This window comes from Mesoplodon mirus, assembly GCF_964341445.2.
Source record: "Mesoplodon mirus genome assembly, chromosome: 8".
Lineage (NCBI taxonomy): Eukaryota > Metazoa > Chordata > Mammalia > Artiodactyla > Ziphiidae > Mesoplodon > Mesoplodon mirus.
Genome location: NC_138984.1, coordinates 99,998,527 through 100,024,951, shown reverse-complemented (window position 1 = coordinate 100,024,951; position 26,425 = coordinate 99,998,527). Strand labels below are relative to the sequence as shown.

The 26,425-nt window shown below is 59.5% G+C and overlaps 1 protein-coding gene across 5 annotated transcripts in view; it reads right to left on the bottom strand.

The window, feature by feature from the left end:
- The window catches only part of BIN1 (bridging integrator 1), a 56,947-nt gene that overhangs the window by 15,788 nt on the left and 14,734 nt on the right, over positions 1–26,425 (bottom strand). For all 5 annotated transcript variants that reach the window (XM_082631118.1, XM_082631114.1, XM_082631115.1 and 2 more), the window contains exons 2-6: positions 11,594–11,674; positions 5,754–5,808; positions 5,435–5,529; positions 5,205–5,300; positions 4,048–4,155 (exon numbers count right to left, since the gene is read on the bottom strand). In XM_082631118.1, the coding sequence (XP_082487244.1) occupies positions 4,048–4,155; positions 5,205–5,300; positions 5,435–5,529; positions 5,754–5,808; positions 11,594–11,674 (435 nt within the window). The remainder of the gene's footprint in view (positions 1–4,047; positions 4,156–5,204; positions 5,301–5,434; positions 5,530–5,753; positions 5,809–11,593; positions 11,675–26,425) is intronic.

The window sequence follows — 26,425 nt, the reverse complement described above, 5'->3', positions numbered from 1 at the left end:
CTCCAGCAGCCTCACGTTCGCAGGCCAACTGGCCGGAACCGCCAGACTGCCACAGAGCACACCCAAGCTGCCCCATCCACCTTGAGCCCCCCCAGCTGTCCCATCCAGCTTCAGGCACCAGCATCAGCCCGAGTCAGGGCCTACCCCCCGCTGTGCCGGGCCGAGCCGCGGTGAATTTGGGGGTGGGATCTGGAGGGAAGAAGGGCCACCATGCCCCTGACTACATGACCTTCAGGTTGCTGGAACTTGCTAGAGTAAGCAAGAGCGCCTCGCCTCACTTTTTAAAATCTCATTTAAAAATTAAAGGGAGGGCTTCCCTGGTGGCGCAGTGGTTGGGGGTCCGCCTGCCGATGCAGGGGACACAGGTTCGTGCCCCGGTCCGGGAGGATCCCACATGCTGCGGAGCGGCTGGGGCCGTGAGCCATGGCCACTGAGCCTGTGCTCCCCAACGGGAGAGGCCACAGAAGTGAGAGGCCCGCGTACCGCAAAAAAAAAAACAAAAAAAAATTAAAGGGAGTCCACAGAATACTAATAACAAATATTATCAAAAAAAATTAAAGGGAGAATAGGAAATAAAAGAAATGTCTCTAAGCATGCATGCCTCGGGCCACTCCTGGAATGGGTCAGATCTGTGGTGCCCTCCAGGCCATGGGCCACATCATCCCTGCCTTAGTCCTCTGAGAATCCCAGTGCCTGATGGGGGGCCACTACCCACACTTCCAGCCTCCAGCACCTCGCACTGTCACGTGGGCCTCCCACCCAAGTACCCACAGGCCAGCTCAAGTCCCACATCCTCCAGGACCACCTTGACCGCCCCGGCTCCTGCAGCCACAGAGACCACCGCTCTGGTCCCCACAATGCTCATCCTAACTCCCCAAATGGACAAGCGTAGCCAAGACGGTGGCGGACAGCACAGCAGCTCGTAGCTGTGCACCAAGCGCTGTTCTCACACCCAGCAACGCTGCAAAGGACAGGGTGGCTCCGTTTTAGAGTTCCTAGAAGTCAGGGCCTGTGTCTTTTATTCCCTTTGAGTCACATTCCTCATATCCTGGCTCTTTCAGAAACACTAGCGGTGGCAGGAGGTGCGGGGAGAGCTGTCCATTGTTGGGGAGGCCCTGCAGCCCTGGTGGCTCCATTACACGCCGCTGGCGGACATGTAGAGCAGTGGGAAAGCTCGCCATGCAGCAGGGCCCCGGGGCCCTGCAGGCAGATTTGGGTAGGCCCCGGCCCACATGGAGAGCAGCTCGGAAGCAGCCCAGGGGACCTCTGGAGCTGGCCGGCTCAGGAGAGCACAGCCTCAGGAGGTGGCACTGTCCCCCCAAAGTCAAGTCAGCCAGCAGGGCAGTCCCAGGACCTCAAGTGCCCCAGCTCACTGCCAGCCAAAGGCCTGAAGGCTCCCCAGCCTCCAGCCAGGCGTGAGGCAGGGTGGAGCAGGAGGAGAGGCTCAAATGAAAACTGGATCCAAATGGGAATGTCAGTTTGGCCGAAAGGCGAAACATCTGCAATCCAACATGCAAAGATGAGATCCCGTGCCTTGGCCTCCCCGCGGCCATCCTCCAGGGCCGATCCTCCAGGGCGGGGGCCTGGGGGCCCTCCAGCAGGATCCCCAACCACACCCATCCCGGGAGCCCCAAAGCGGCCACGGCCACCACCCCAAGCCCCACAGTCTCCCAGGGGCTTCTCCCACAGGACAAAAATCTTCACCTGGCAACCGTGCCAAACCCGTCTCAGGGGAAATTATGCAGAAATCCTGGCTCTGGGTGAGTGGCCCCATTCCCCCTCCAGCCAGAAGTCCTAGACTCTACAGGCAGAACAGGACACTCCAGCCCCTCGGCCCTCCTCTACCTCCTGCAGCAGGGGAGGACACGGGCCTGTCCAAGACTCCCCCGACCATTTCCCGCAGACCCTGGAGAGGTGAGGCTGTCGACAGCTCAGTGCCTCCAAAGTCGGCCCACAGCTTTGGCCTAAAAGACATCAGGCAGCAGGTAGCCACAAGCCCACGCAGAGCCCAGAGTTCTCCATATCCCAGGCATTCAATACGTGTGGGCTGAAGGTGAGGAAATCAGAAGGTGGCCCAGAAAAAAGGGGGCAGCTGCCCAGAGCAAAACCCCAAACCCCACCTCCTGGGTGGGGCCTCTGTCGCCTGCCCCCACCCCAGGACCACGAAGGGGTGCTACAGCCTGGTCAGTTTCACCGGACTGAGAACCACGAGGCCACCTCTCCCAGGGCACTGCATCGTGGTCCTCGGCCACACTGTGCTCAGCCAGGACCCGGCCCATTCCAAGGTATTGCCAGGATAGTAGTTACCAATCACGACTTTTGTACAAAGAGCCTCCTCCAGGAAGCCCTCAGGGACCACTGTGATGTGGACTGTTTGCCCTCCATGAAATTCCCAAAGAGCCAATCCTCTCGGCCCCAGGTCTCAGCGTCCCAGCCAGACTGAAGAGCCTTCCCGGCGTCCCCTCCAGGGGCACCATGGGGCCTACAGGTCCATTTACAAGGGTCACCATGACTCTGGCCAGCTGTGGCAGGACCACCCACATGGAGCCCCGGGCCAGGGAAACAGGATAATGACCCAGGGCTTGAGCCCCAACTCAGGCACTAAGCGGCTCTGAGACGTTGGGCAGGAGATTCTGCCTCTCTGGACAGGTTTGTCTCCTCTGTAAATTCAGGGCAACCTCACAGTTCTCATGAAGCTTGAAGGACAATGCATTAAAGACACCACATCCCTCCCCGCAAGAGCCCTCACAGAGGACAAAAGTTCCGAGGCTTTCCTGGGCTCCTGGGGGCTAGGATTTCAGAGTCGGTCCCAGGATGACCAGAGCCCCGGGCACCACGCAACAGAGTGGGCCCACCCCAGGTCAAGCAGAGACCCCAGCCTCTCTCCGCCTCCTGCATTGGACCTCAGATCTCAGAAGCAGGAGCTCTCACAGCAGAGACGTAATGAAAACAGCCCTGCTTCCCAACCCGGGAGGAGCCCGCCCCCGCCCCCGCCCCTCCCCCCCAGGGCGTCTGGGCAGAAGAGCGCCCAGCACCACCCAGCACCAAGGACAGGACGACAAACCAGAAGGCGCCAGCACGTGCAAGGTTAGAAGCCAGTGTCACCTGATTTCGGAGCAGGTTAGTTTGAGCTACGAGATGAGCCTGCAGTTTGCCTTGGCACCACTGGGGGGCGGCCTTCTCAAGCAGCGAGACAGGCTGGGGGTGGGGAGGGGAGGTCAAGGTCAAGGCCAAGGAGCGTAGAGAAACAGGAGGGAGGTGGGGAGAAAGAAACAGAGACACAGACATTAAACACCACATCCAAACAGTCTCCAGTGCAGTGACAGACACCTGCCACCCTCCAGAGGGCCGGCCCCCCAAGAACAGGTAAAGGCCCGGAGGCTGAGAATTAAGGGGTGCCCCGAGCAGGGCAGAGAAGGAGGTGAACTCCAACTGCAAAGCAAAATGTGAGAATCGTTAGCAGGGGCACAGGGGCTCAGCAAGCACAGTCCTGCCCCGGGCTGGGCGGTGGGGGGTGGGGGCGGTGGGAGGCGGGCGCTCCGCCCGCAGACCCTCACCTGGAGAATGTGTGCAACCTCCGCCCCACCCCCGCCCGGCTTGTTCCAGCTGTGGCAGGGTCGCTTGGGATCCGGTGAAGGAATCCAGCCAGAGCACGCCAGGCCGAGAGGGGCCGGGCCAGTGAAACCCAAGCCAGGCCTGTTCTCATCCTGGAAAGCAGCCTCAGAGCAGGCGGAGGGGCCAGGGGATGGGCCAGGAGGGGGGCCTCACCCAGGGGCCCACAAGAGCTTCTCACTCAGGCCCTGGGCCCAGCGCCGTTCCCACCCCAGCTCTTCGGCCCGACTAGGACGAGTCCCCAACCATGAGGCCATCTGGCAAGGGGGTTGAGGATGCCCGCAGGCCAGGGCGCAGTGACAGACAAGCCTGCAAAGGGTGCGGTGAACACAGCACAGGAGGAAGGCTCCCCGGGGTGGGGCTTGGGACCCCTGCGGCCCTGCTGCTTGCCACTCCCTGAAGACTCCCCGGCAGACCCAACACCCCTGGCCTTACCTTGGCAATTTTGGCTTCATCCTTCTTCTTGGCGGTTTGAAGGGACTCGTAATGGTGCCGGGCACTGTCGTAGTCCACCAGCTTCCGCCCGCGCTTGGCGATGCGTGACTGGGGGACAGAGAGGGAGGAGGGGGCTGAACAGGGCCTGGCGCCCGCGCTGAGATGCCAACCCGGGGAAACTGGGTCACGGGCACGGTGACCTAGATGCACCCGGAGGGCTCAGGGCAGCCGACTCCAGGCTCAAGTCTGTCTAAGACGTGCCTGAGACCGTCCGTCGGACATTTCTGGCGGCAAAGAGCTCACCCTTCGAGGCAGTCCGCGCCCTCTGCGGTCCTTTCTTATATGGAGGTCCTCGCTACAGTGAGCCATTTTTGTCAATTCCTGCCAGCCGTGTCCAATGAGCCTCCTCCCTTGGCCCTCAGCTCCTTAAAGAGGCCCCCCTGGGCCACCACCACCTGCCTCCCCCCTACTCTCCCCGTAAGGCACCTTTGGGAGCCTGAGGCCTCTGCACTGGGTGGCCGAGGGGGCCAGCGTGGAGCGGGACCCCCACACCCAACCGCCCAGGGGATCCGGTCCAGCTCTACAGTCACCACCCGAGCTCCAGACAACTCTGCTTGCGTGTCTGGAGCACCTGGGGTCCCAGTCACCTCGGCAGAGATCCTGGCACACGGACGGGTCCTAACTCACCGGGCCCAGCAAAGGCAGCTGGCTTTTTGAACACGCGAAGTCACGCAAACACACCCAGGTAAGAGGCGACACGCACAACTATACACACCTTCCCTTCCGAGCACACAGAGCCTGACACAGGGCACACGTACCCAGGCCTTCCAGCCCCTTACTACACCCATCAACCCTACAGGCACTCCACAGGGACACGGCCACACACTTACATGAGGCCCCATGAGGTCTCTTTCCATAGTCTGGAGACCCAAAGGTACAGGGCTTCCAGCTCAGAAAGGCCCAGGTCTGGGGGCTGGCAGGCTGGTCTCAGAGGGAGCAGCCCTGGAGGATGAATTGCCAGGCGAGGGGGGGAGGCCTGCCTTCAACCAGGGGCTGCCCACTCCCCCGCCCCGGCACCCCCGTCCCTCTCTCCCTCTCCAGCTCCCCGACACAGGCTGCCAGGCCGCAGCAGCGTGGACAGACCAAGCGCCTCTCACCTTGATGTCAGGGAACTGGCCCAGGTACGTGTCCATGGTCAGCAGCGCCTGGTCCACCAGCTTCTGGTGGTAATCCACCCAGAGCAGGTCATTATTCTGCGGGAGACGTGAGCACAGCACGTGAGGACCAGAAGGGCTGGTCCCAGAGGGCACAGCAGGGTGCGACGGGTGGCCAGCTGAGGTCAGAAGGGCCCCCGGGGAAGGGCCAAGGCCATCTGTCCCGCACTCACCTCAGCAATCTTGTTCGCTTCGTCCCTGCCAGGCCAGTCAGGCTCGTACACCTCCTGCAGACACTCGTTCAGCTTCTTGGAGGCCTCGTGCATGGCTGTAGGGCAGAAGGGCCATGCTGCAGCTAGGGCCGTGGGGACCCCTGATGGCGGGGGTAGAGGGGGTTGCCCTTGCCCCACCCCTGAAGTCCCAGGAGGCAGGTGGACATCCCTGACGGCCCTGATGCCCGTTCCCAGCTCTGCGCCCATCAGCTCCACACGGGGAGCGCCCCCTCTCTGCGTCCCAGGAAGCCCGCCCATCCAGGCCAGGTCTGCCCCTTACCTTTGACCGAGGCCAGGTAGGTCCGGAGATCCTTCTGCAGCCGGGTGCCCTCAGTCTGCAAAGAGGCAGACGAGAAGAAGGTGAGGGCCTGGCGCACAGCCCACACTTGCCGTCTGCCTCCTGTACCTCGGACACCTGCCACGGATGGGCTGTCCACGGCAAGGCACTGGGGGCCTACAGGATACCAGACAGGAAAACGCCCCGCGCCGGAGCATGGCAGCTATTGCCTCTCTGGCCACTGACACACTGAGCTCCCTCTCAGGAGCCCTGTGCCCGAAGGAATATTCACCCAAGGGTGTCAGTACTTTCTCTCTCAGAAACTATTCTCAGCCCTGTAAGGAAGGCAAGAAGACAGAGACCTCTCCACCCTGGACGAGACACTGGAGCACAGCCGAAGGACACACACACGCACAGCCCAGGTGTAGGATAGGACCAGCGTGTGGCAGGCCTGCCCTCGGGTAACCATGAACCAGGCGACCAACAAGCCCAGGAACACGACCGGGGGTACAGGAACCACCCAGCACCTTGTCCTGAAAGCTTAGGTGGTTGGTGCCTGAGGCCAGCGGACTCCCACTGCATCCCACCAGGGTCAGGAGGGTTCTGATGGGGAGAGGGGAGGTCCGGAAGTGGAGGCCTTTGGAAGGAGCGCAGAGAAGTATGGGGGTCATGTCCAGGCCTCTCGGGACACTGGCCCAGCTGAGAGGGAAGATGTAGGAGGAAAGGGTGAAGAGGGAGAATGGGCCAGGGAGTGAAGCACCCTGAGCTGGGAGGGCAGCTCCCGGGCCTTCCTGGAACAGCAGGCAGGGCCAGCAGAGAGGGTGGAACCACAGGCACAGCCTCAACTCCCTCTGGCCATCAGCACCACAGAAGACAGGAGCAGGAAAGCTGAGCTCCAGGCGCGAGGAGGGGTGAGCAGGCTGGGGCCAGCGGGGAAAGTCTGAGACCACCGCCAGGGAGATGCTGAAGTTTCCAGAAGCCATGTGGAAAGCGGGAGAAAGCACACATGGGGGCTTACGGGGACGTGAAGACCCAGCTCTGTCCCTTACTAGACAGGTAGCCTCTCTGAGCCTCGGTCTCCTTGCCTGTCCACTGGGTCGAAGGACCCCAGCCTGGGAGACCACAAGCAAATGTGCGTGGAGTGCCTGCAGGGGCGCCTGGCACATCACAGGCCTTCAGGGAAATGGCTTAAGTGAGCTGGGCCAGGCCCGAGGTCGTGAAGGCCAGCCTCAGGAAGTGGGCTGTATACTGAGGACAATGATGGGGGACCTCGGGGGACACAGGAGACCGGGGCCTCTGGAGGGCCGTGAACGGCAGCGCGTGAGGCTGACCTCCTGGGCTCTCCCTACCCTGACACCAGCCTTCGCCTCAGGGACACCTTGTTTTGAAGTCCCTCCCCCTGGTGGAGGGTTAGAAAGACGACAGCATGAAGCCACAGTCCCAGGAGACCTGAGCCCCTACAGAGCTCCACCCGGCCAGCCTGGAGCTCCCGCAGGAGACAGAAGGTGGTGGTCCACCCCTGCAGGTCAAGGCTCCAGCCGAGGGTAGGCAGGGACCCAGCCCCCCTGCACAGGCTCACCCCCAGCACCCTCAAACCTCTCCTGTCCCCCTGCAAACAGGCCCCTCTCTTTACAGCCAGAGCCCTTTCCTCCTGCCCTGGTGTCCTCAGAGCTCCGGGCAGCAGCTCCTCACTGGGGCCGGCACTTTCCACACACCAGCTCTCAACACCACTGTTTCCACCTAATGAAGAGGAAACAGAGAGGTTGCATGACTTGTCCAGGGTCACACAGGCACTGGGAGAGCCGGCGAGAACCCCCAATACCTGGCCACTCAGGCCCCCGTTTGCCGAATGGGTCACGAAGGGGCCGGAACAGGGAGTTGCCTATTCGTTATGACGAATGCCTCCGTGGGACAGCAGAGACACTGTGCAAGGAGGGTTTCAGCACATCACATGTAAAAGAAGGAAACCCTCTCCAAAACTCCTTCCATGGAGTTTTGGAGTATAAAGCCCTGGCCACATATAATTCTTAGGAACATCCAAGTTTGAGGTGTGCTAATTAAAGATTAAAGTACGAGACGAAAGGCCAATCCACAAGCACTCAAACCTCTCTGGAATTCCCTCAGGGACCGCTTGTGGACCCCATGGGACTGGGGAACGAGGGAGGGGCCACCCCATTCCTGATGCAGCCTTGATGTAGCCTTCCCAGTCTTCACAACTCAGTGCTTTGGTGGTAGAGATGAAGACTTAAGTATGTTTGTGATGTGATGTTACCGTGTTCATCTGATGTCACAGGATCTTCCAGACCCAGCTTAGCCTCCATCACCTCGCTCCCCTCCCCAGAGTCCCCCAGAGTCTGTCTCCAATGCACCCTGAGAAAGGGGTCGCCCGTGGTGGGGGGGAGGGGGGTTGCCACGCTTGCCCAGGCTTCAGGCCGTACCAGGGCCCCTTGTGCTTCCCAAACAAGGCCACGCTGTGAGCAGGCACGCTGGGTACAGATGTGCAAGGCCCGCCCTGTGCCAACTGCAGCTGGTCCCAGGGTCGACGCCCCCCACCCCGGGGCCCCCAGCCAGCTGCCTCCTCAGGCGGGCGCCCAAGCCACCTCCCCTCCACACTGGCCCTGAGAAACAGCTCTCTGGAGGCTCCTGGGCTCTAACAAACGCCTTGCAGAGCAGCTGGGGGAGGATAAAGTCCTGGAGCCACTGCCCCTCAGCCTGCTCTCCTGGCTCCGGACTTGGGAGTCTTGGAAGGGCACCACAGCCTGGGACCAACGGCAGGTGCGGCTCCATGGGGCGGCCAGCAGGCAGCCCATGTCCCCCCAAACCCCCCTCCAAAGGCTACCCCTGCCTCCCTGATGTCAGCCCCCATCTTCCCAGGGAATCCAGGGGGCAGGGAAGTCCTCCCCTGCATGGACCTCTCTGGCTCCAGCTGACTCTTGCCCCTCTGCAGTCAGTGCCAGAGGAGCTTCAAACGACAGATAGCCAGCGATGCCCCCTTGGAGCAGAGACCTGGGTGGATCCTGGGGGATGAGAAGGAATCAGACCTGCCCCACTTCAGTGACAGATAAACAGCAACGATGAGCCCTGGGGTGCAAAGTCCAGGTGGCTCCTAGGAGGAAGAGCTTGGGCCACCTGGAGGACCCAGGATGGCTTCCGGGAGGGCCTGAGCTGGATTTGAAGCACTCAGGTGGGCGGGAGTGTGAGTGGGCCCTCCAGGGTTTCACAGTGCAGGGACGGGGCGCGGGGGCAGGGATGCCGCAACTAACACTGAGTGGGCCCAGAGGAGCGATGTAAACGGGGTCCCTGCGAGAGCAGGTGACAGCAAGGTGACCGACACCCATAGGAAGGGGTGGGAGATGCACCTCCTTGAAGCCCAAACTCCCTGCCATCCTGAACTCAGCTAGGGCTGGCCCGCTAGGCCTGGTGGTCCCAGGTGAAGAACAGGGCTCCCTGTGCTCAAGCTTCACCTGGCCTTTCCCAGGCACCGCCCCCCCGCCCCGCCAAGCCCTGCAGCTCCCTGAATTCACTCCCCTGAGAAGAGTGACCCGCACACCTTTGTAAATCCTGAACCCCACCCCCAGGTCCTAGTCATCTCCACACACCAATCAAATCCAGAACCGCCCAGCTGCCCTAACTCCTAAGGGAGGGTTACCCCAAGCCTCAAACGAGACCTTAAATTTGCCCACCCTGCTTGCACCCTCGGCCCCTGAGAAGCCGACCGCCCCACCCAGCCTGAGGGCGGAGCACCAGCTCAAATGACCGCCCGTGTCCACAGCCAGGGAACCACCAGCTCTGGCTATCTTTAGCCCTGGCCTCACTCCCCAGCCCCTCTGGGCAAAGATCAGTGAGTGACTCCCTGCCCAGAGCCAGGGACCCAGAGGGGACTTCAGACTTCTTGTTCAAACCTCTATTTTGCAAGTGAGAAATCTGAGGCCCAAGGGGCAAGGGCTCACACAGAGCCACACAGCCAGTAGATGTCTCTGTTCTGGGCCTTGAAACATTCCTGGCCTGGGGGACAAGCAGCCATGGGGGCTCCCAACCCTGCTCTGGGGAACCCCTCAGTTCAGCTTCTCTGGCAGGTGAGGGTAGACTTGGTCCTGGGCCCTTTCCCAGCTGGCACCCCAGCCCTCTCCCAGCAGGCTCCCCGGCCCTCTCCCAGCTGTTCCCCTTCCTTCTCCCAGCATGCACCCCTGCCCTCTCCGAGCAGGCTCCCCAACCCTCTCCCAGCTGCTCCCTTGCCCTCTCCCAGCTGCACCCCTGCCCTCTCCCAGCTGCTCCCCTGCCCTCTCCCAGCATGCTCCCGGCCCTCTCCCAGCATGCTCTTTGGCCCTCTCCCAGCTGCACCCCTGCCCTCTCCCAGCTGCTCCCTTGCCCTCTCCCAGCTGCTCCCCTGCCCTCTCCCAGCATGCACCCCTGCCCTCTCCCAGCATGCTCTTCGGCCCTCTCCCAGCTGCTCCCCTGCCCTCTCCCAGCATGCTCCCGGCCCTCTCCCAGCATGCTCTTTGGCCCTCTCCCAGCTGCACCCCTACCCTCTCCCAGCTGCTCCCTTGCCCTCTCCCAACTGCTCCCCTGCCCTCTCCCAGCATGCACCCCTGCCCTCTCCCAGCATGCTCTTCGGCCCTCTCCCAGCTGCTCCCAGCCCCTGGCCAGTGGGCTGTCAGAGTTTTCCAAAGGAGGCCCCTTCCACCAGAGGTTCCATTCCAGCCGCAGAGGCTTTGGTGGGTACCTTCCGTGCTGTCTGAGGCGTCAGGTGTAGACAAGGAGCAGGAAGAGGCCTGGGCCCTCCCAGCCCCCGTCTAGGCCCACCTGGCCCCTTTCCTAGCAGAGCTGAGACCCTGACCTCACTCCCCACAGCCATGCCCATTCCTGTGGCCTCCTCTGGCCCCTATCCCCATCTGTCACTCACTGGGGCTGGTCTGCAGAAGCCACAGAGCCATGGCCCAGCTCTCTCTCCCTGCCTCCTTGGCCCTGCCCAATGAGGGGACACTTGCCAGGGTCATTTCATTCCCCTCTTCTACTACACTCAGACACAGCCACCAAAGTAGCTCATTCTAGACTTAGCAGACCTGAGCGGGGAAGGTCTCAGGTACAACCCAGTCAGGGTATTTAGAGCCCTTTGGTCAGGAAGTCCTCCCTTGGATCTAACCACTGCCCCCAGGCTGCCAACATAATTAAGGCTCTCCTGTCACTGGCCCCTGGCCTGTAAAAGGAATTGCTAAGGATGCCCTTCAAGTCCCTTGCAGTTTTTGGAATCAGACAAGTATGGGTCTGAATCCACTCCCAAAGCTGGATGGCCTTGGGCAAATCACCCAACTTCTCTGTGCCTCAACTGCTTCATCTGTGAAAGGGGCACAGTGACACCAGCTGCCTTACAGGGTTGTTACAGGCACCCGCAAGCCATCTACAAATGGCCAGGCCTGGAGCTTGCCACTCAGCCAGGCACAGTCGACACTTAGATTGAGGTGCCCAAATCAAAGCCAGTCAGCCCTGCTCCCGCATTAAACCCTGCAGATACCACTCTCCTCACAAGAAGCTTCTAGAGATCCCACGTGCCTTGACAGTCAAGGTTTCCCAGAGCCTGGACACAATCTAATGCCAGCTCCCACCCCAACCTTAAGTGTTACCAAGGACCTAAGGTATACCCCTGCCCCCCCTTCCTCTCCCCGACGGTCCACACCCAGTGCCGGTGCTCCCTCTTCCAAGAAGTCTTCCATGACCTCGCCAGCCCACACTGATCCTCTTCTCAAGTTCCCCTAGCCCACAAACTCAGCTCTTGACATTTTCCACCTGGCAGCCACAGTTCCATTTTCACAAGCTCCCTAAGGCCAAGGGCCACCCACACTCACCAGCTGCTTGTTGAAATTCTGGACACACTGTTCAAACTGCTCATCCTTTGTCTCATCCGCCTTCCCCAGTTTCTGGAGGACCTGCCAAGGCAGAGGGAGAAAGAAAGTGTGTTACTCTGAGAAGGGAAGTAGCCAAACCAAGAGGGCCCTGTCACCAATACCGCAGACCCCTCCCCACCCCAGCCAGGGTCGGGTCTGGGAGGCCCATGGCCAATAGCACCCAGCCCAGGGCACCGGGACCATCAGAGGGCTTGTGGCTGCTGTGACCCCCAAGGGCAGGACTGAGACCCTCCTCATCCTCTACACAAGGCTCACCCAGCAGTCCAGAGGAGGAACTTAGGACAGACTTGCTGTAGTAACCGAAACAGGAGTATGAGGGGTCGGGCGCCCCTCCCAGCTGACCTTACACTGTACCCCTGGGTGCTCCACCCCCACCCTGGCAGCTGAACATGAGGGGGCCAGTAAGGGCAGCCCCACCTCCCCACAGGACTCCCTTTTCCTGGGCCCAAGGCTCATAAATACCAGAGGGAGGGGCAGGGAAGTGACCGCCCCAGGACCAGGAGAGCAGGGAGGGCTGGCTGGGCGTCAGGCTCTTGCGGTCCCTGGGAGTCGGCTCCCAATCTGACCAGAGTTTCAGTTGTGACCCATTCTAGCCCATATCTAGACTCCCTCCCACCCCTGGCACTCACACTGGCACACGTGCATTCACACACACAGGCGCACAAGGGCCCACACACGTGGGCTCACAGCCACACACTCTATTCCCCGAATCCCAGAGGCAGACTCTCCCCTCTGTGAGTCACAGCTGTCTCTCCTCAGCTGTGTCAGCAGAGAGGACATTGAGGACACAGATGGGGAGACGGGTGGGTAAAGGCAGAGAGAGAGAGAGAGAGAGAGAGACACCCAAGGCCGGGAGAGGGGGGAAAGATCTAGAAGAAGAGGGAGCCGGGCCAGGAGCCTGAGAGGAAGCCCTGGCCAGAAGGACTGGCCCACCAGGTTCTCCCAGACTCCCCTCTCCCAGCTCCTGTCCCTCCAATCCCAGAGTTTTCTATGGGCAGAGAGAGAGAGAGAAAATAAAGAAGCAAGGAAGGGTGAGGGCAATGGGAAGACAGCAGAGAAAAACATGAGATGGGGGTACAGAAAGGGGATACTGAGGCAGACAGGAGATGGGGTGTGCAGGGATAGAGGGAGGCAAAGACTCCCCTCCACAGGCCTGGGCAGGCAAGCAGAAAGGACAACACCGAGATGAGGGGCGGCCGAGACGGCGGCCAAGACCCAGCAAGAATAACAAGGAAGCAGGTGGTAGTGGGTGAGGGTGGCAGGTGGAGGAGACAAACAGGTGGGCCCCTGGCAGGGATGAGTACCAGATGGGGCTGGAATGCCAGGCCAGGGTCCTGGACCGAGGGATGCCCAGTCCCAGAACACAGGCTGGACCCTTCTCACCCCTGACTGACCCTAGGATGGCCTGCGCTGCCCCGCTCCCCCTCCCCCAGCTGCCCAGGAGCCAGGGCGAGGCCAGTCAGCCCTCAGACCCTCTCTCTCATCATGGAATGCATTCGGCCATCTCTTGCCAAACGCCCGCTCTGTGCCCAGCCCTGTTCATCTCTGCTGGGGCAGCAAATGATTCAGACATGTGTCCAGTCCCAAGAGAGAGGGAGGTACACGAGCCTGGGGGAGCCCAGGATGGAGATCCTATCCAGGCCGGGCAATCAAGAACGACTTCCCGGGGGAAGTGGCAGCTCAGACGGAGGGGAGTGCTTGCAGCAAAGTCGAGGAGGACCAGAAAGAGGAGGTCCGTTACCAGGGAATTTCAAGTCGCTCAAGATGACTACAGGTCGCAAAGGATGGAGAGGAAAGGTGAGAGTGGCGGGTGCGGGGGCAGCGGTGCACTGGGGAGCAGCCCGCCAACAACTTTGTGCTACAACAGTCAGGACACTCCATGGGCGAAGTGCAGCTGGGTGCCAAGGGCCAACACGGGACTGAGAGGAGAAAAGCAAAACCACGAGCAGGAAAATGGGCACTTTGGGACTTCCCTGGCAGTCCCGTGGTTAAGACTCCGCGCTTCCAATGCATGGGGGGGCGCAGGTTCGATCCCTGGTCAGGGAACTAAGATCCCACATGCCGCACGGCGTGGCCAAGAAAAGATTTTAAAAAAGAAGAAAGTAAAAGAAAGAAAACAGGCACTTCCCTCAATCCACAGGCTCCCCATTCCCCTGGCAGCCACATCCGGCTGGCCCCATGGGAACAGGGTGGAGCTGTGGGGATGCCCAGCCCACTCGACACTGAGCACAAGTAGGTGACTCACCCCATCAACGCCCACCCCACAGCCCCACCACCTCCAGAGAGAGAAATGGACCACCAGGTGGGAAAGAAACTGCAGAAGTCAGCAGGGGCCACTGGAGTGAACCATCAGGCAGGAGGACTGGGCAGTGAGCCTGTCCACCCCCTGCCTCTCCTTCTCCCTGAGGAGATGCCCTCCATCAGTGAGGTCACCAGTGCCCGCCCGGCTATCAGGGCTCCTGAGAATGCCAAGGCCCCAATGTACACACAGACGTGCACACCTGGCCCCAGGCATCAAACACAGCTGTGTGTTTGCCCCAGCCAGCGGAAGCCACCAGAGAGAGCTTCAGGCCTCGAGAAAGAGGCCAGCCATGGTGAGACTATGCCAGGTGGTGAGAAGAACCCTGAGAAAAGGGACTCTGACCGTCTCTCTCAACCTCAAGTGCCTTGTCGGAAAATAAAAAGGACATTAGCGGGCTTCCCTGGTGGCACTGTTGTTAAGAATCCATCTGACAATGCAGGGGACACGGGTTCGAGCCCTGGTCCGGAAAGATCCCACATGCTGCTGAGCAACTAAACCCGCGAGCCACAACTACTGAAGCCCGCGCGCCTAGAGCCCATGCTCCACAACAAGAGAACCCACTGCAATGAGAAGCCCGCGCACCTCAACGAAGAGTAGTCCCCGCTCACCACAACTAGAGAAAGACCACATGCAGCAACGAAGACCCAATGCAACCAAGTAATTAATTAATTAATTAATTAATTTTTTAAAAAAGGACATTAGCGCCCACCTTAAGGCTCATGTCTGTAAAACATCTCTGTACCTGGCCCATAGTAGGTACCCAAGTACGGGTGATCCCCTAAAAGACTTTCAGAACAGCCTTCACACAGTTGATGGCTGGGCCTGACACAAACCCACCCTCCCAGTCCAGACAGATGGCATCCCAAGATGCCAGACAGAAGTCACGTGCACACACTCTGTACTTGAATGCACGGGCATGCATGTGCACACAGCAGACTCCTATTCATCCTCCAAAACCTTGCTCAGGCGACACCTCCTCTGTGAAGCTGCCCCTGCCCTTTCCCTCCTCCACGCAACTCAGTACCACTTAGGGCCTGTACCGACTCTCCTCCCTGCCTGAGTGTCAGCCTCTGGCCTTGCCCAAGCCTGCCCTCTCTGTGTCCCCAGCTCCGTTACAGGGCTGGGCACAGGGTCGACACACAACATGTTCTCATCTGAGCTGTTAACTTTGAGGTTAACTTTGAATAAAAGAGCCCATCTCTCAGTTTCCTGTTATGCAAAATGAGAGGGTCGTGTGTGGAAAGTCCTCAGCCTGACACGCAGAGAGCTCGCCATGAAGGTGGCTGTTAGGATCAGGGTGAGATCTGGCATTCACACGAATCTGAGGTCTGGTCTTGGGTAACGTGTGTTGGCTCCAGTGGGTCCCAGCCCTGCAAAGTCCGTGTGGGAGGCGGTGACCAGCACGGCTCCATGTGACCTCAGGCTAACTGCTTAACTCGCTACACCTCAATGCCTGCCTCTGACATGGGAGTAACTGTACCCACGCCACCGTCGAGGCTCAGGGCATCGCCCAGTGAGTGTGTGCTGGCCTTGGCCTTGGTTATTGCTCACTGTACCCATCCCACTTTAGAGACAAGGGGAAGAGGGCACACGGCCTGGGTCCTCGTCTTCAGGGGGAGCTCCCAGTGTGGCTACTGGGGGAAAAACAAGCTGGGCACCACCTGCCCCGGGCCAGGAACCAGGACAGAATTTGGTGCAGTAAAGCTCCACAGCACCGATGGCTACCTGTCTGCCACCCTCCATAGCTGGGGCTCCTGCCACGCCCTAGACACTGGGGAAGAGGCCTTTCTGACCAGCCTCTGGGGTGCCCAGATCACCCTGCCACCTAAAAGCCACTGGGCCATGCCCGACCTGTCCCCACTCCCACAGAGGCCCCAGGGTGGCTCTGTCCAGCCCTCACCTGGGACACACACAAGCTCACAGCCCTCTCCTCAACGAGAGGGGAGCCCCAGCCATGGGCCCTGGGGACAGAGATGCTCCATCCGTTCCACACCCGGTTAGCAGGCCACGTTATGCTCAGGCGACCACTGCAAGCAGCGGGGAGCTCTGGGTGTCAGGAGTTGCAGGCCCCAGGGGCTCAGGGATACAGGACCACTGAGCCGGGTTTGGAGAATGAGCAGAAGCTAGGTGCACAGGGGGCTGGCGGCTGCTCCCTGTCCAGGGCTACCGAGTGGCTCGGGGAGCCCCAGACCCTCCTGTGTCACGCTAAGCGCACGCTCGTCACGAATGTCTCCCCTGTAATAAACAAAGGGGAGCCTTTTTGACGATGCGACGGACGACACCAAGGTCGCAGTTGCTCAGCCCAAGCCCAGCAGTCCAGGAAGCCTTATGGGTGCCACCCCGTCGACTCTCAGCACATACTCAGTGCAGCTGGATAGCAGAGGGTGTGGAGAGCCTCGGAAGGACCAGCCCCGGGCAGGACAGAAAGAGGGGAGCTGGTGGCAGAACGAACCTCCCCGACAGCGCCCATGGGTCAGTCTGTCCGGGCTGGGCTGTGACCCAGGGCCAGCGGCCCCTCCCTGGGTGGGGCAGGAGGCTCATAGGACACGGCTGAGTGCCTCTAAGTGCCAGGGCTCAGCGACTGCTTCCTGTGGCCGGGGTGCTGCAGGGGAGGCGTGTGCCCCTTCCCCAGCCTCTCTCACGGCCCAGAGGCCTCGTCCGGGCCATCTTGCCAGGCCCCCTCCTCTCCTCCTGGATGGCCAGTGGCCCCAGGGGACAGGCCAGCTGTGCCACACACCCAGCCACCAAACCCAGAAGAACAGAAAGGGCCCCCGGGGCCAGTCTCGTTCGAACTAGGGACCAACTATCGCTCACTGCCCACCGAGCACAGCACTTTACAGACACCACGGGCCCCCTCCTCACAGGTAAGTGTCCTTGGCTCCACGGGACAGATGGCAGGCACGTCAGGACACACAGCCAGGAGTGAGCACAGGGCTGCTCCCAAGCTCCAGACTGGAGGAGGGGCACCCAGCAGACCTGGCCCCCTCCAAGCCACCCCAGCCCAGCCAACACGGTGCAGGGGAGCAAGCGTGCAGGCACTCACCCCTCGGCTGACCCCAGGGGCCCCGCTTGGACCCCTCCCTCCTCCCAGAGCGTGCCCCGCCCCCTATAGGTGTGGGACACACGCCCACATCTGAACATGTAGCATAGGGCTGGCGAGAAAAGCCCAGCCCAGGGGCCCAGGACAGAAGCCCTGGTCCCTAGGCTCTGGACCAGGCTAGAAAAGCCCTTCTAGAGACCAGCAGAGATGGAGACCTCCTCCCGCCTCCCCCAGCACCCGGAGCCCTCACGCTCACACACACACAGGGGCGTTCAGCTCCCCCGGGCACCCACCACCCAGCCGCTGAGACCCCCGCCGGCCTTCACCTTCCTCATCATCTCCTCTGGCACCGCCACGGCCACGGCCTCGGTTGAGGTTGGTCACGGAATGAGCTGCGCCCAGGCGGCTGGGCGTCACCACTGCACTTCCTCCTCTGGGCAGGGCCTGCGGTCAGGGGACCACAGCGACAGGATGCATGTCCTTGCAGCCTCACAGAGGCTCCCGGGCACGCAGGGGCACACAGACAGACAGGCAGATGGGCAGGTGGAAGGCCAGGCTTTCCCAGGGGCCACACAGCAGGGACCCATTAGGATGGAGGCATGTCAAGAGGCAAAAATGAAGACGTGGCCATCAGAACTGGGCCAAAGGCCACCTGGTGGCTGGAGCTGCCCCCTCCCAGGATATTGTGCCCCAACTTTCCACGGCCTCAGCGTCTCTGGCTCATTCCCTGACACCCTGGGGTGACCCCCTGACTCCTGCCCGCCTGCTCCATCCTCTGTGCCAAACAGCGGGATGGGCCGGCTTCATGGTCCTCGAGCCCAGATGCTGCCCGGGCCCCCCTGGCCCCCTGTGATGGACGCCTGTCCCCACACTCCTCCCAGCCCTCTAGTAACCTAGGAGCCAGGTGGGCAGGGCCTCAGCAGAGCAAGGAGGGAGCGGGGAGAGGTAAGCCCCAGCCCACCAGGCACAGCCACACTGCATAGGCCCCCTCCTGACTTCTAGTTTGAAATATAACCCCCATAGGGCTTCCCTGGTGGCGCAGTGGTTGAGAGTCCGCCTGCCGATGCAGGGGACACCGGTTCGTGCCCCGGTCTGGGAAGATCCCACATGCTGCAGAGCGGCTGGGCCCGTGAGCCATGGCCGCTGAGCCTGCGCGTCTGGAGCCTGTGCTCCTCAACGGGAGAGGCCACAACAGTGAGAGGCCCGCATACCGAAAAAAAAAAAAAAAGAAATATAACCCCCATAAATGGCAAAACAAGTTGACAGAAGAGTACAACAGACTGCTATCTGCACTTCCCCCAACTCACCAATTGCTACCACAGGCCACAATTTTTCTCTCTTTCTCTCTACTGAAACAGTTTCGTTCGTTTGTTTGTATCTTAGCCCAACCGCTGGGAAGTAGGCTGCAAACATCACGACCCTGTACCCCGAGTCCTGCTCCCCTAACGACGTCGGCACATTTCCAAGGATAAGAATGTTCTAAATCCCCACGGTACCATGGCACCCCCGATGTTTACTCTTTACTTATTACTATTACCCAATATACGTCCATATACAAACATGCCTAGTTGTCCCCCAAATTTCCCTTAGGTCTGGGTTATTTGTTTTTTGATCTGGGATCCAAACACAGTTCATAGTTCACACATTTTTTTTTAATTGAAGTATAGTTGATTTACAATGTTGCGTTAATTTCTGCTGTACAGCAAAGTGATTCAGTTATACACATGTATACTTTTTCATATTCTTTTCCATTATGGTTTATCACAGGCTATTGAATATAGTTCCCTGTACTACATAGTAGGACCTTGTTTATCCCTCCTTTATATAATAGTTTGCATCTGCTAATCCCAAACTCCAAATCCATCCCTCCCCCTCTCCACCCTGGCAACCACAAGTCTGTTCTCTATGTCTGTGAGTCTGTTTCTGTTTCGTAGATATGTTCATTTGTGTCATATTTAGATTCCACATATAAGTGGTACCTCTTTCTGACTTACTTCACTTAGTACACACTTTGCTTTTTATTGTCATGTCTCCTGTCTCCTTTAGTCTAAAATATTCCCCCACATACCTATTCACTGTACATATTTGTTTCTCTTTCATGATATTGACATGTTTTTTATTGCAGTACAGTTGATTTACAATGTTGTATTAGTTTCAGGTGTACAGCAAAGTGATTCAGTTATACATATATATCTATTCTTTTTCAGATCATTTTCCCTTATAGGTTATTACAAAATACTGAGTATGGTTCCCTGTGCCACACATTTTTTAAGAGTACAAACCATTCTCATGGAGCATGCCCTACACTCCAGATTCATCTGCTCATTTCCTCATGATTAAGTCCAGGTTAAACACTGTTTTGGCATGCATACTACAAAGGTAATGTGGCCTTCAACAGCATCACCTCAGGATGCCCCCTGCTTCCGGTGCTGAGCTTGACCACTTGGTCGGGCAGTGTTTGCCAGACCTCTGCTGTAGAGATGACTTGCCTCTAGATAATTATCTAGAAAGGCGATACATCGCCACTGTGTGACTGTCCACGGCCAATAACTTTTTACCCGATGTCTTTATATCCATTTAATACTTTACTACTCAAAGTGGGGTCCACGGACCAGCGACATCACAGCCCTCTGGGAGCCTGGCAGAAATACAGAATTTCAGGCTCCACCCCAGACCTGCTGGATTCGACGATGCATTTTAACAAGTCCCCTAGCTCTCTGTGTGCACTAAAGTCTGAGAAGCTCTGTGCCTCTCGTCTTTGCCTGAACCAACTGTTATCGTGGGCTTCTATCACCTCCTCTATATTACCTGGAAGGCTATAAAGAAGTCCTTCCCCTGGTCTTGCCTTTATGGGGATGTTGTTATGGACTCTTGCCTCCGTTTTGCATTCAATGTGCTATAGTCTATTACCATCATTATTCTTTCTGATGCTCAAACTGTCCCAAATTCGGCCAGTGGGAGCCTGTGGACACGCCTCCACTAGCCTTTGAGCACCTCCTTGCTTCCTGACGCTACGAGATGCTCCAGGCTCAGCAGGTCCCTGCCCCGGCCCTAGAATCAGCCATTCCTCCAAGAAGCCCAGGTTCCCTTCAGGGGAGAGGTGTGCTCACTGCTCCTGGGTGTCCAGTTACTAGGTCTTTCCTTTCATCTTTATGCCAGGCCTAGAGCTATGTATTCTCACCGCCACTTTAGAGATGAGAAAAGGAAGGAATTTGGCCACAGGGCAAAGAAGGAGCAAAGCCAGGACCCCGTGGCTGAGCAAGTGTGGCCCAGATCTCATCTGCTGTGGAAAGTGAGCTAGACTCGAGGCCCTGCAGCTGCCCACTGGGTCCGTCCCTGCCGAGGCCGAGGCCACACCACCTGGTGACAGCCCTGGGGATGAAGAGGCGATGGGCTCCTCCGACAGTCGACCCTAGCTCAGGGATGCCCTGCTGGCCTGGCCGAACCCTTCTTGGCACTGTGCAGCCGTCTGGACCCCTTGGGCCTCTTCTTCCAGTGGGCCTTGGCACCCCCATTTCATGAATGAGAATGAGACAGCCTGGGACCTGGGACCCTTTGCTGCAGTGCTTGCACCTGGACACACCTCTCCGCGAGCAACAAAATATAAAGAAACTATATGGGACTAAAAATAACCGCGTGCATGCACAGTTGGGGCAAAATTATGGACAAAAGAGACCAAAACACCCAGCTGCCACTTTTGAAGAGCCCGGAGCAAAAGCAGGGGGTCGGGAGCAAAAGCAGGGTACTGCACATGCCCCCAGCACACAGCACCACCAAGCGGGTGGGCAAAGCACCTCAGCCACCCCTCCGGCCCATCCCCTGGACACACCCCTACCCTCACCCCATATAAGGAACAAGCTCGCCCCCCCTCAGGAAGCAAACGAGCAAGGGAACCTGTTGTGTGTTCTCGCTCCCACCAGCTGCAGAGGGGGGGCCCCGTAAAGCCTTGCCTGAATTTCTGGTCTGGCCCCTAGTCAGTTTCTATTGCTTGCGGAAGGCCAAGAACCCCGGCCGGTATCAAGGAGACTGTGGGCCGGCCAGGACTGGACCGAGGGCTCCTGACTCCTGGGTCCTTTTCCCCGGCTGCCGCTCCTGGGCTGCGGCCCCTGCCCCCGGCTGGCTGGTGACTACACCGGGGCTGCCTCTCCCGCCGAGGGCCTGTGAACTCACTCACGCAGACGCATCAGGCACCTCTGCCTCCAGAACCACAGTGCTCACGCCCAAGGCTGGCGATCTGCTGGCCAGTGTGACACGGCTACAGCCCCAGAGTGGCCGCTGCACCCTGGCGTTGGGTGGGCACCAGGCAGAGAGCGGCTAGAATGAGGGGTCTGGCCTCCCTGGCCCGGCTGTGGCCGGCAGTGGTGGGGAGAGGCTCAGGCTCCTGCCTGGAAGCAGAGCCCAGGGCCCGGAAAGCCGGTCCAGAGCACAGGGCTTCCAGAAGGCATGGCAAGGGGCCCTCCAACAGCACTCCTCAGCCCTCCTGGGGTGCCAGGCTGGCCACACATCAGGCTCAGCCTGACGACTTCCCCAAAGGGCGATGACTTTTTAAGAAAGATAAATGTTAAAACGCCGGCCTTGGGCAAGAGCCAGGAACAGCATTCCAACCGCAGCAGGCAAGAATGCCCCCCAACGCAGGCCCGTGTGCACACTCGCGTGTCCGCGTGCTGGTGCTCGCCCACGTGTCTGCACACAGCCCCACACACGCTCCCGGACACGGCTCCTGCCCCGGCCCTTCAGTCGCCTCTGGACACAGTACGAAGGTGGCAGGAGCCACACAGAGGCCACAGAGCCAGGCAAGAAGCAGCGCGGAGGCCAGGAGACGGTGTGGAAGAAGAATCCGGAATGCAGAAGGGAGCTGGGGAGAAAACCAGAGAAAGGGAAAGCAACAGTCTCCCAGGGGGGCAAGCCAGGCTCCAGGCCCGGGAAGGGCCACCTCTGGGCCGGCGGGTCTCAGGCAGGAGAGGGGATCCCAACTCCAGCTCCCTCTCCTCGGCCCAGCACACACGCAGGGCTGCCCCCAAGAGACAGCCCCCTTCCCTGGTTCCTCTGTGCCCCCATCCTTGCTCGGCACCTCCGTCTCCCCAGGCTGGCTGGAGGAGGTGACAGGAGAGGCTGCCACCCGCCTTCCTTTCAGGGGGAGTCTGTGAGCTCAGCTCACAGCCCGGCGGGGGGGTACCCCTCACCATCGGATGTCATCTCTCAGCCACGCACCCGCCCAGCCAAGCTCCCCAGGGACTGCATGTGCCCCTCTTTCAAAGCTCCACAAAGATCATAGTGCAAGGCATGACCCCAGGGAGCCCTGGCCAAGGACGCACCTTGAGGGGGGCCCACCACCCCTGACACTGCCTTACAAGTGGGCTCATATCACCAGGACATCCCAAGGTGTGACTGTTGGTCCCATGTTACAGATGAAGAAACCGGCTCAGAGAGGTCACTCAGCTACTGAGTGGCAGAGCCAGGACCCCAAACCTGACGGATTTCAAAACCCAAACCCAACTTGTGATTCTTTTTTTTTTTTTTCTTTCGGCCACACCACTGGGCTTGCAGGATCTTAGTTCCCCAACCAGTGACTGAACCCGGGCCCTCAGGGCAGTGAAAGCTCGGAGTCCTAACCACTGGACCGCCAGGGAAATCCCTCAACTTGTGATCCAGGGATACAGAGCCGCCTGGGGGTAACAGGAAGCGTGTCTGTTTACTACAAAAGATGCCTGCTCCACCTTGCTGCGTTCCAAAGATTTAACTGGTAAAGAAACCACTTTTGTGACATAAGCGGCACAGATTGTGTATTAGAATGCAAAGTTTGCAAACATGTTTGCAATGAAATACAAAACTGAAAAACATTTCCAGGTTCCCCTCCCAAGCCTCCCTGAAGCGCCAGGGCCTCACCCCACTTGGTGATCTATTTTTCTTCACAAGTCCTCATGTTCTGGAAGTCGCTATCCCCTGACACCAGTCCACGGAGACTCATCCTTTTCTGTGGGCCCTGGTAAGAACGGCTGACCGACTAAGGAAGCCAACGGGCCTCTCTTGGGAAACTGTCACTCTAAAATTATCTCCTTCCTCTTTTAGTGATTCTTCCTTTCCTTTAGAAATACTGGCGAGAGTGAAAAGTGATGTTTGGTTTTCTTTTTTTACGTCCTTAACTGGTACACAAACACTTGGCCGCCATGTATGTCAGACCCACAACAGCGCCTTGAAATACGACAGTCTGGCCGAAACCAGCTTACTTACTGACTTACTCCCAGGTAAGGAGTTTCCAGATGATTCCAGCCAAGAAACCCTGCCCTCCTCTCCTTTCTCCCCTCCCCTCCCAGGAAGCCTGAAATTCCAGCCTGTTCAGCAGATAAGCCAGTGGCCAGAAGCCAGAGCAGGGCCACCCAGACCCCAGAGGAGGCTAGGGTGGGCTGCGGTGGGTGGAGGAGGCTGGAACAGCCCAGAACAGAGCATCAGGGGCCGAAGTTGGGATGGGGAAGGGGTTGGGGGGTGCGGGGCGGAGGCTGGCACAGATCAGACGCAGCCGCTAATCCAAAGGCGTCCCGAGAGCCTTACAAGCATTCGCTAAATCCCATGAGAGGGAGGTATTCAGATGAGGAAACTTGAGGCCTGGGACTTCCCTGGCGGTCCAGTGGTTAGGGCTCCACACTTCCACTGCAGGGGCCCTGGGTTCCATCCCTGGTCGGGGAGCTAAGATCCCTCATGCCACGCGGCGTGGCCAAAAAAAAAAAAAGGTATTATAGATAACTATCAGGCAGGAAATTAATAAAAATATGTTGTAGAAAGAAAAAAAAAAAAACACAAAAACTTGAGGCCTAATGCCCCTGGTCTCAGGACTAAGTAAACAGGAGCTAGAATCTGAACCTGGCCATTGGTTCCCAAACAAAATGGCTCTAAAGGAGCCCCTTTCCATATGGGAGGAATTGGGAGGGGGTCAGCCCACATGGGGTGCCCTGGAGCCCCAAGGGGGCACAGGAGGGGGCCCAGGCTTGGTCATGACTGGCTCCCTCCCCTCAGGAACCACCCGCCAGTCTGAGCCCATTCCTGGATGTCCACGGAACCAGAACCAGAAACAGGCCTCCATGTGGGTAGGAGAGCTTCTGGAAGGGCCAGGACCACCCAGAGGGGAAGGCCACTCCCTTCCACAATCAAGCATCACCCAACTCTCCAGACCTCCCCCTCTAGCCCTCACCCCACCCAGCCCACCCTCCAGTGGAAGAAAGGGACTTTTCACCAACTTCTCGGGGTGGACCCAAACTGCTCCCTCCTCAGGGACCCCCATGTGATTTTGGCCCTCACAGCTCGGATGCAATGGAGGAGTCACCGCCCCTGGACTTGGGGATTTGGCCCCTGGGTTGTATGGGCTGGGACTGGAGCTGAGGCTTGGCTCATCTGGGATGCCCTCCCCCAGCCTGGAAGGCTGTGTTCTCCAGGGCACAGAGCAAGGCCCCCCGCCCTGGAAGGGCCGGTGCTCCAAGGGGGAGGCATGTCCAGTGGCGATGTAAGTCTCTGAACAAACACACAGCAGGGCACAGAGAGGGCGGTGTTCAGGGACGTGACCTCTGTGACCTGATGAAGGAGCGAGACCACACCAGGCAGAGGGCACAGCAAGTGCAAAGGCCCTGGGGTGGGAAGAGCAGGCCAGAGTGTGAAAGAGGGCAAGAGGGCAGCGTAGGAGGAAGATGCCCTGCAACACAGGTGCCGAGCCCTTCACATGAAAGGAAGTACTATTATTATCCCCACTTTGCAGACATGGAAACTGAGGCACTGCCTTAAAAACTCCCCAGGGTCACACAGCCAGCCCGCAGGGTGGTTAGGATCCAAACCCCGAGCCTGGCTCCAGAGGCTAGACCCTCCAACCACTGCACAAACTGCCTTGGCAGCCAGGGCCAGGCCACAGGGCTTTGAAACTCCAGCGGGGAGTAGGAGGCTCTGGAGAGCTGTGATCTGACCCACAGTTTTAAACCCCCCAGGCTGCTGTGTGGGAACAGACTGCAGAGCAGGTTGGAGCAGGGAGCCCACCTGGGTGACTACAGTGACCCAGGTGAGAGGCAATGATAGTTCAGGGCCAAGACAGGAAATGGCGAGAAGTGCTCAAGGATGGGGTGACAGGGAGAAAACTGAGGGGGACGCAACAAGGTTTGAGCAACAAGAGGGAAGGAGCCTGAATCACCCGAGGTGGGGACACCTGGGGGTCACAGTGAGTCTGAGGTCCCCAGAGGTGTCGGGAAGGCAGGGAGGGACAGCCAGGACCCCTGGTGCAGCCAGGACAGGCCCCATCATTGGGTTCCTGTTGCTCTCCCTCCCCACCCACCTGCCCCCTCAGTGGCTCCCACCCCTGGCCAACAGCTCAGGGTGGTGACCAGCTCCGTGTCTGGTCTGGACAGCAGCTGAGAGAAGGGAAGGGAAGGGCAGGAGGGGCACTTCCGGCTCTGGACCGCTTCCGATGCGGGGAGGCCAGGGGGCCAGGGCTCACCTTTCTGAGGCCTGAGCCCCATCAGCCAAACCAGCCAAGACCTCAAGGGGGTATAAGGATGAAGGGGGGCTGTGTAGCTAAGAGGGTCCAGCACAGAGCAGGGGCTGGCTTCCCCCTGTCCCTTTACCCCTAGGTTGACCTGGGATTCCTCCCACCCAAGCCAGAAAGCTCTAGCAGCCGCTCCCACCTCGTTCCCTTCCACCCCCACCCCCCGGCCCACACATCCCTTTCCTGTGCCTGGTGCCTGGCGCCCCAAGCACCTGCTTGCCATGACTCACTCGGGCTTACACACAGCATTGCAGGGCAGCCAGCCCACCTCCGGCTCCTGGTCCCACCCCCCTCAGCAGCCTCCTCCCCCTGGCTCTGCAGGGGCCCTGCCAGCCCCACCACCATTACCCTGACCCCTGGTAAAAGGGTAAACTGGTAAAGGCCCCCTGGAGCCCAAACAGCGGCTCAGAGTACTGGCCTCTGACGACCCACAGGCAGCCCTGATGGGCCTTGCTATCTGACATCCCAGCGCTGAGCCCAGGATGCCGCCCACTCTACAGAGGGGTCAGGGAGGGCTCCCAGCCACAAGGTCACCCGCCGGCCACTTGCATCCGTGCTGGGTGGGGCCAGCGGAGGACGCGCCCAGCCCCGCCCTGCGCCCAGCCCCGCCCTGCGCCCGGCCCTCCAGGCCACCTGTTCAGAGACGTCAGCACCACCCACCCCCAGCCACCGCCGGCCCACCTGTCCCCTCCATGCGAGTGTGGGTGCTATTCTCAGCCCCAGGCGCCACGACGCCGGCCATCAGCAGAGGGGTGGAATCTCCAGCCCAGCCACCTCCCACCAGCCCCTCATCAGCTGCTTGCTGGGCTCCCTGGGGGAACAGCCTGTGTGGAAAAGCAGCAAGGCATGAGCCCAGCCCCCAACTCAGCAGAGCACAGAGCCAGAGCCAGGACAGGGGAGGTGAAGGTCTCC